At 37.5% G+C, this 10,053-nt stretch overlaps 1 protein-coding gene across 1 annotated transcript; it reads left to right on the forward strand.

Annotated features, from left to right (window-relative positions):
* The first annotated feature begins 1,453 nt into the window (after positions 1-1,453).
* LOC115990501 (zinc finger protein CONSTANS-LIKE 16-like) lies at positions 1,454-3,699 on the forward strand. Its single transcript, XM_031114332.1, has 2 exons — positions 1,454-2,700; positions 3,292-3,699. Exons 1-2 carry the CDS (start codon positions 1,666-1,668, stop codon positions 3,544-3,546), a joined length of 1,290 nt encoding a protein of 429 aa, XP_030970192.1. The 5' UTR covers positions 1,454-1,665; the 3' UTR covers positions 3,547-3,699.
* Positions 3,700-10,053: the final 6,354 nt, after the last annotated feature.

The following is a 10,053-nucleotide window of genomic DNA, read 5'->3' on the forward strand; positions in this document are numbered from 1 at the left end:
CTTCTCCCCCACTGGGATCGACGTTTTCACCGGATTGTGATCTATGTTCAAAAACTACTTCCTCACTTTGCTCCGTTACCCCCCATGATCTGGGTTGTCTTGGCTCAAAACCCTTAATTTCAATACTCCGACTCCTATTTAAACCGAACAGATTAGCTCTAATCCAGTGACCGAACTGTTGCTATTCAACTTTGAGTGCCCCTTTATTCTTTAACCATATTTCGCACTCTTTATCATCGTGAGAGAACATGCCACACCAGAAACATAAGTTAGGGAGTCTTTCATATTGGAAGGAGACCTAACATTCTAAACCTTCCCACTTCAAAATCAAAGAGTAAAATGTTGTTACCTGCGTTTGAAATATGAAAACTTTCCTTAGTTCTCCAGAGTGGCTTGAAAGTGCGAGCCACTGCCTCCATGTTCAACGCTCGTCTAGAATAGAACTTGGCTGCTAGAACGTACTTTGACTCTTGTCATTTCTTAGACAATATAATAGATTTTCCTTCCCTAGCCGATAAGGACATATTATCGCATTTGCATGTTATCTCTTCCATCCTTAAACTAAACTCTTTCCCCACCCCACGAAGAATAAAACCCAAGCCCTACTAGCAACAGTGTAAACACTTCTTTCTCAAGGAGAAAGGAAACACGAATACTACAGAGCCCAGCCCTAGAGAGAAAACCCTTAGGCTCAAGCATCTGAGAACTTTTATTGTCCATCAATTTTGTTTACATTATAATTACTCTAAATACATATTTAATTTGAACACACTTTTTTTAATAGAGTTTTCACATTATTTTGAAATAAAAAATCCCAATACTTTTAACAAATGGGCCCATAGCTACTACTAGTATGCAGCTTTCTTTCTTTCTTTTGTTCTAAAGTTAATTTGCACATTGTGAATTGTTTTTATTAACAATTTTTTGATAATCATTTTTATTAACAATTAAATTGATCGCGTGGGGATGTATAATTTCCATTTATAGAGTACGATGTGTGTGCATTACGTGCCGACCTCGGAGGTAGAGAGGGAATGCGGGAATGGATTTTATGTGTCAAGATTTTATTGCTTAACCCTAGTAGAAAAGGATTTATTGGAGAGGAGCCAAAACTTACTGAGAGAAGGAGAGGGATCGAGAGAGATTGCTCATGGGGACCGCAACCACGAGTTTTAACTTTAAACAGGGCATATAGTGGAGCAGGAAGACAAAGCAACAAAAGGGTCTCGCTCAAATTTTAGTGAGGAAAAGTTGGACACAGAGAGTGAGATATGGGACCAAGAAGACTCATTCTCATCCTTAGCAGTGGAGCCCACAAGAAATCCCTTCATTAGAGAGGCAGCCAATGAAAAGACAGAGATTAGGATGAACTTTACAAGCTCAACCAATTAAAAACAAGATAAGACCCAAAAGCGCAATCCCTCTCTATAGAAAACTCTCAAAAGTGCAATCCAAAGCAAACCAATCTCTGTTAAATACTCCGTAAAAGCGCGGTGTGTGGGTCACACTTCCCCGGCAGCGAAGAAAGAAAATAATTGCACCATTTTCAGGTCAATTCCAACATACTTTTTTTTTGTGACTCTTTTGCTTGCTTTTGGTATATGCTCCATTTCTGAATTGTATTTCCTAGCTTCCAATTTTGTTTTGAATCATATACTTTGAGTTATGATTTGTGACAAGAATGTTGCAAACGCCGTTGGTGGAAAAACAGCAAGAGCCTGCGATAGCTGTGTACGAAAACGTGCTCGATGGTACTGTCCAGCCGATGATGCTTTCTTATGCCAAGTTTGTGACTCTTCGGTGCACTCAGCAAATCAATTAGCACGTAGACATGAAAGGGTTCGCCTAAAAACTGCATCGTTCAAATCTTCAGACGCAGCTGTACAGAATTCTGCACCATCATGGCACCGAGGGTTCACTAGAAAAGCAAGAACACCACGACATGGAAAGCCAGTGAATTATCAAACACCTAAATCCAAAGAAGAACCGCTGCGGAACCCATTTCCTATTGTGCCAGAAGTCGGTGCAGATGAGATTTCACATGAAGAAAATGAAGAGCAGCTTCTTTATAGGGTTCCCATATTCGATCCCTTTGTTGCTGAGCTGTGCACGCCTACAACGCCAAAAGAAGCAGTAGCAGCTGTTAATTCTAGTCCTAATGGTAGTGAAACTAAGGTATTGTTAGCTAACTGTGGTCATGATGTGGATAATTTACATAGGTTTATTCCTTCTGACATGGATCTTGCTGAGTTTGCTGCTGATGTTGAAAGCTTATTGGGTAGAGGGCTTGAGAATGAGTGTTTTGGTATGGAAGAGCTGGGGTTAATGGATTGTAAAGAGAAGGTTATGAAAGAGGGTTGTTTAGGTAGTGGAAGAGTCAAGGTTGAGGAAGAAGCGGGTACTGAATCTGTTACAGCTTGCCTGGTTGATGATTCGGAGATTGATATGATGAAGGAACCCTTTGAGTTGAGCTTTGACTATGATTCTCCTGCGACTTGTGAGGAGGAAGATGAGAAGGCGACTGTGATGAGGAATATTGATGATGGGGGATATGAAGCTGCGGATAAAAAGAATAAAAAGAAGATACTGTTGAGGCTGGATTACGAGGCAGTAATTTCGGCATGGGCTAGCCAAGGGTCTCCATGGACCAACGGGGATCGGCCAGATTTTGATCCTGATGAATGTTGGCCTGACTGCATGGTAGGTGTTCCCTTCTCTTCATTTTATATATACTATATATCCTTAATTATTCATGGCAAAACATGATAAATTGCTGAGAACCCTATTCAATTTGGGGTTAATTAGGTCCTAGGTTTAAATCTATTACTAATAAAACATGCTTAATCTGTGTTAGCTAGGGTGAATATAAAATTTTTCATACTTATGCTTGCTTACTTCTCTTCCATTGTGATTTGAGCACTAAAATTGTATTACACTAAACCAAATAGATCAAGGTTGTCTCTATTTCAAGTCCAGTCCATTTTGTCAATTTCACCATTCAGGTTTTATTTTTTGGATCTTCTCACAGTGAACTGGTCTTTAGTTTGCACTTTTGGTCATCTTGCAAATTGAATAAACTGTCTATGGCTACCGCTCCAATTTTAAGTGGTTTGTGAGTTATGTATTTACAAATAAAAAATTAAGTATCAAGAAAATCAATCTGCTGATTCAATTGTAGTTGGGTGGGTGATTTCGGTATTCAGGCAGTGAATGTGTCTCCTTGCTTGTAACTTATCTGTTTAATTCCACCAGATTGTTGACACTGACCAAATACTTGTGTGAATCTTTCAGGGTACTTGTAGTATTGATTTTCATCACCCTTACGGGGATTTTGGTGGATCTGGGGGAAACCCTGCAAAAGCTGACGGAGGGAGAGAAGCAAGAGTGTCAAGATACAGAGAAAAAAGACGAACGCGGCTGTTCTCAAAGAAAATAAGATATGAGGTTCGGAAGTTGAATGCAGAAAAGCGGCCCCGAATGAAAGGGAGGTTCGTCAAGAGGGCATCCTTTACTTCAGGACCTGCTTTTCCTTTACTCAGCAAATAACTGTCAACTACCCAGTTTCTTTTGTACTCACTAATAGACTGGAATGTGTATAGGATGGCATAAATAATTTGATATCTTTTTGTTATTGCGACAAAATAAATTGATATCTTAATTAACTGAAAAGCCTATGTCAATGTATTTTACGTTCAATTCTCTCTGATCCCATGCATATAATGCCATTATGGGGTAGAAAATGTTGCTTAGTTAGCTAATGAAAAATGGCCTAGCTTGAAAGACAGAGAAAGTCATACCTGAAAATTAAGAAGAAAGCAGTTTTTTTTTTTTTTTTTCCCTAGCGCATTGGCATTAGTATTTACAAAAATTTGTCTATTTTAATATAATTTTTTTTTTTTCGATTTTACATATTCATATTTCAAAATACTTTACATCAAAATATATATTTTACACTACATTTCATTAAAATATCATTTTTTTTTAATTGCTTCTATTTCTTCACATACAACAATCATCATTTACTTTAATCCTTCGTACTCGAGATGCATAAACCAAAGAAATAAAAACTAAACGCAAAATGAATATTGTCAATATAAATTTATATGATTAATAGTAACTATATATTTTTATATAATTTTACATAGACTGATGTAGATAAATTTAGGCTTAATTAACTAAAATATAATACGTTTAAAAAACTAAATGCAAAATGAATATTGTCAATATAAATTTATATGATTAATAGTAACTATATATTTTTATATAATTTTACATAAACTGATGTAGATAAATTTGGGCTTAATTAACTAAAATATAATACGTTTTCTTTTATACAAATACCATGTGAGTTAGTAATATGATACTGATGTCCTATTTATTGAACCCAGGGGGTTGGCCGAGTTGGTTGGCCTCTTGGTCTCAAAGTGCTTGTACTGGGCTCGACTAGGTGTGCTCCCTAGTTCGAGTCCTGCTACCTGCACTTTGAAAAGAATTTCCTGAGCCAGTGCTTTACCCCTTCGTGGGCCCACCCGGCACAAATAGTGATTAGTCTTTAGTTGAAAGCCTTGAGGAAACACTGTAGGAAACCAAAAAAAAAAAAAAAAAAAGATGTCCTATTTATTGTGTAGTAAATTGGAAGTACGAACTTATGAAAAGTGGGAGGGGGAGAAGAGAAATTGCAAACTGTCGTACAATTCCCCATCTGGATTTAAATTTGTATCTGGTCCCAACCTGCTCCCCAACATGAAAAGGAATACACAGAAGGGAAAAAGGATTCCCACCTGGGAAAAAGTGCTTTCCACTGCATGTTACTATTCTTCTTTTCAGTGGGTAGTACAATATATAGGGATTGTTTAGATATCACTTACTTTGCTGAAAACTAAAAACTTATTGCTAAAAACACTGTAACAAAATAATTTTTAAAACACAAAACACTGTAGTAGTGAGCTATTGCTGCGTTTTTCATGGGTTTGGTAGTCCATAAGCAGTGCTGTGAAACCCAAAAAAATGCAAAACGCAATTTAATTGCTGGGCAAACACACATATAGAATGGTATTTTTAATTAGTTAAAAATTGATATGATCAGCAAATATTTTTTACTAAAAATTGAGTAAGCTTTTTTTTTTTTTTTTTTTTTTTTGAGAATAAAAAATATTGAGTAAGCTTTGTTCACTATAATGTGTTTATATATATATATATATATATATATATAGTAGTGAAAGTTCAAAAACGTGTATAAACACCCTTGAACGTTTAGACCCCTGTGAGAGTGCTTTTTTCTTTAGCACACAGGCCCAAGGATCCTGGGCCAAATAGTTGTATTTTGGTGGACTGGGCTTGGTTCACCGCAGCTAAATGGTGGCTGATTACGAACCAAGTTGTGCGCAAGTCACATAAATCTCCTCAAGGCAAAAATGCGATTCCTCCTAAGTAATAAAATACCATTATAAGTGTTTTAGTATCATAAAAGGATCCTTTACTCTTACGAAACAAGTAAAATAGATGTTCATAATATTCACAATGAGAAAGAGATTGAAATAGAATATTTAAGGCTTATCTTTTATCGTATAAACATTTTAAAGAATTCCTTCACTTGGTACCCCGGGCGTACTGTCGTGGGATCCCGGGACGTACTGTCGTGGCCCCAATTCTCACAGACTTATGCTTTTACACAAGACTTGTGGGATTTGGAACTCAAGTCTGAGTGGCTTTGCTTGGGCAAGGACTCAGCTTTACAAGCAAGAATATATATGTATTAAGCAACAAGAAGCAGTAAAGAAATATGCAAAGTAATTGTTAGAAATTCTCAAATCAATATGAGATATTTCATTATTTTTCTTGATTGTGGATTACAAATGTGCTCACTAAGACGTGATACAAGGTTCAAATAAGCTCAAAAATTATAGACTTTGATGGCTATTCAAGCCTCTAAGACTTGCAAAGTTTGAATCCTTTTGAATCCAAGTATGTGCTATAGTGGCTGTTTCTGGGATACCGGGAGACATTCCTCTGTTTTTCTTAAATTTTACAGAGTTCTAATGACTCTGTTATGATATTCTTCCTACTGAAAATCCTCTCCCCTTTCAACATGGGTTTTCTCTTCCTTTTATAGCGTGTTTTCTAGGGCTCTGAGGTACTAGTGATTTCTCTCTTTTGCCCCTCAGAGCTCGTGCTGTGTCATTTTCTTAGGGGCTGGTCTCTTCCCTTTTTTCTCATGGTTTTCATCTTTTATTGCTGTTTTCTCTAAAAGTCATTTGCTGACTTTCCATTCCGGGGCGTCCTCAACAATTAGCCTTCAATCTCTCTTCTTTCAAGGTTTCTCATTTTTCAGACTTGCTGTCGGTGTTATTTCCTTGTTGTCATTATTCCCAAATAGTTGGAATCTTTTACTGCTGGGTTGAAAGTTCTCTTCCAGTTGCTTCTACGTATGATTTTCTCATTCTTGGTTCCTTGTGGTACAGCTCCTTTGTTCATGAATGTTTGCTTTATACTTTCTGATTCTTTGCTGCACCAGTGGGTACTTGAGAAGGACATCTCTGTTCTTCATTTCTTGTATTTCGTGGTACCTTTCTTGAGTTGTCTCAATCCTACAGTAGCTGCCCTGCATTACCTGAGGATCCCGTCTGGCAGCCTCTGGGTATCCCGGCCCTCTGGCAGCCTCTGGGTATCCCGGCCCAGTTCTTTCACTGAATTTTGCTGGACTTTTTGATGACCTTTTTGCTGGAAATCTGAACATAAATAGGGCCTTAATGTTGATTCTTCTTGCTGCTTGAATTGGGCCTTCTTTACTTTTCATGGAATGGGCTTCTTGTGAAATTTTGGCCTTCAACATTAGCCCCCCGAGCTCGTGGGTTACCTGTAGCCCACGCGCGAGAAAATAAATTGTTTTTGGACACTTTTCTGGTTTGTAGAATCAATGTGTAGATCAAATAATTCTTTGAGGGAAACTCCAAAGGAATTGCTACACTTCCTTCATGGGATGTACTAACATGTTGCGAAAGATTAGAATTCACCTTCATATTAGTATTAGGCTGTAGATTGGTATTCAATAAATCAACTTTGTCAAACTATCAATAATATATGCAGATATATATGTATAACCAAATTATATTGGTATCGCATTTGATACTAAGAGTATATTTCTAGCACTAACGTTTTTTGCTAGCAATTCTAGGATATGCTTTTTTTTTTTTTGAAAGTAGCATACAAAAATCATGTTGAATGCATATTAAATCTTAATATAAGATAGCACAGCTTTGTCAACAAGATTTTGTTTGTTTTACAAAATAGGTTGAATGAGGGGATCCCCCATGAACTTTGCCAAAGATATTCTATGCATTGTAGTACATGCTTGCTATGGCTAAGGTGAATAACACCAAGATGTTTGCCCCATGGGATTTTTAGTCCATGAATAGTGACTTACCAATGGGACCATGATATCATAAATCATTGAATCATAAAAATATACTGATTTAGAGTCTAATCAAGGTTAGCTATTCTTCTCAAAATGTATTAAGAGATAGAAACTTCCCTGAGGACATGACTTAGAAGGCTTAGGAACATCTCCACGCCTTGCTTTAGCTAAAGACCTTGCTCTTCTGGTGGATGCTCTTGATCTTTGCCTCATTCTTTTTCCAAATTGTGAGAGATTATATAATATTTCAGATTGCAGCAGATTATTCACATACCATACCACCAATTATATTGTTGTTTGAATTGCTATATTCCGTATAGTTCATAAGCCAAAGAAAATAACAATGGCTGAACTTATGTATAGTAAAGTTTGCACTAGACTTCTTAATTTTCATCAAGTGAAAGATATATCTAAGGAAAAATTTTAATCTTGTCTTAGCCCCCAGTGTATGCACTGGAAAAGCCAATTGCCAAATAAGATATGGCAATAAAATTACTTCATGTATATGAAACCATGTGAGGAACTCAACCACACAAGAATTCCAAATTTGATTTTTGATAATTGGTCAAGTAAGAAGACAAAAATTTTTAGAATTTTTCGTTTTAATCCATATGAATAAAATATTAGTGCATGGGTGATACCTCTTGCACAACATTTTGCAGTGTTTTGATATATTCAAACATGGTATTAATGAGTGGGCTTACCGAAAGGGTACCTTTCTTTTGTTGAGCCGAAATACCTCCAAGCCTTTGGTGAGTTTGCACCTTGTTGGAGGAGGGAAATGTCGCTAGCTGGTTTGCAATGTCATTGACTAATCTCTTTGTATAGAGACTTGCAAAAGTATCCATGCTTGGGCGACTTCGAGTGATGTACTCTTAGAATTTTTTTTTTTAAGTTACGCCTTCCTTGCTTCTTTAGGCTCTCTTGAACCAATTCCTTTCAAGGAGATTAATCTTGTGCACTTTACACACCCACTTTTGGGTTTTCATACCCACTCAAGGCTCTTTCTCTTTGTACCCCTCGTTGGGCTTTGCTTACAATTTGCATCCTTTGCTAGGACATGCTACGGCTTGTACCTATTGCTGGTACGTACTATAGTTTGTACTCAATGCTAGCACGTGCTGCAAGTTGTAGCCATGACTGGGATATGCTTACAATCTGCACTTTTACCTATTGCTGGTATGTGCTACAGCTTGTACCCATAAACTTTTGCTTTTGACCATTTTCTTGGTCGTACTTGGAAACTTTTGCTCTCAGCCAATTTCTGGGCCATGTATTTAGAAAAATTATTCTAGGCCAAGTCTTGGGCCAGGTACATGGAAAGTTTCCTCTTACCAAGTCCTAGGCCATGTCACTTGGAAAAATTTGTTTTGGTCAAGTCCTGGGCTAGATACATGGAAAATTTTCCCTTTCCCAAGTCCTAGGCCATGCCACTTGGAAAATTTTTGTTTTGCTCAAGTCCTGGGTTAGGTACATGGAAAATTTTCCTTTTCCCAAGTCCTAGGCCATGCCACTTGGAAAATTTATGTTTTGCTCAAGTCCTGGGCTAGGTACATGGAAAATTTGCCTTTTCTCAAGTCCTAGGCCATGCTACTTGGAAAATTTCTATTTTGTTCATGTCCTGAGCTAGGTACATGGAAAATTTGCCTTTTCCCAAGTCCTAGGCCATGCCACTTGGAAAATTTGTGCTTTGCTCAAGTTCTGGGCTAGGTACATGGAAAATTTGCCTTTTCCCAAGTCCTAGGCCATGCCACTTGGAAAATTTGTTCATGACCATTGAATTTTTCAATCTTCAGAAAAAAAGTTCCTTCGTAGCCCCTCATTTTCAAGTGGGCTTACTGAACTGATTTCTTTTCTTTTCTTTAAAGGGATGAGGATTTGTTTTCTTCTCTGAGGATCTTCTAAAATATCCTTTCTTGATTGTGAACAAATTCTTTATGTAAAGAATCTTCTTTTATGAGTCATCTAAGGTTGCTCTCAATGGTAGACTGATGGCCAGGAGCTCTACTAAGATGATTCTGTCATGGTGTTTTCTTCAAGTGGGGGATCTTCGTACGGGGATCTTCGTACGGGGATCCTGGAAGAGGATGACTTCCTCTAGGCATGCTCGTTTAAGGCTGTCTTCACAAACCTCATAGTCTGTTTCTTTACAAGGAACTCTACCGCTACTACTTTTTTAGAGATCTTCTCACTTAATAGGTATTTCTTTTCTTCGGGGAACTGGGTCAGTGAGTTTGTTACAGCTTAGCTCTTGATAGCTCTGGGGATCCTTCAGACCTATGTTGTATTGGGAAATTAATATTAACCACCTGGCTACTCTTCAAGATTGCAAGGGCTGATTGAGGAGGATTTTTATTGGATGAGAGCTTGTCACCAATAGGATTTGGTGGGATGAAAAGTAATGATTCAGTTGTTGAGATGCATAACTGTCATACACGCCCTTTCTATGTTGGGATACCTCATTTTAGTGTCCTTCAATGTTTTGTATGCTTGGGATCAAGATCCCAGGTACAACAATAGTGATTTTGCCATGGATAGTACCCATATGGTAGGCAAATGACTCATGATCTGTTGAAGTTTTATGAAAGACATTTGGTTGCCCAACTCCCCATATGAAAATATTCCCCTTCTTCAACAGT

This window comes from Quercus lobata, chromosome 1, assembly GCF_001633185.2.
Source record: "Quercus lobata isolate SW786 chromosome 1, ValleyOak3.0 Primary Assembly, whole genome shotgun sequence".
Taxonomy (NCBI): Eukaryota; Viridiplantae; Streptophyta; class Magnoliopsida; order Fagales; family Fagaceae; genus Quercus; species Quercus lobata.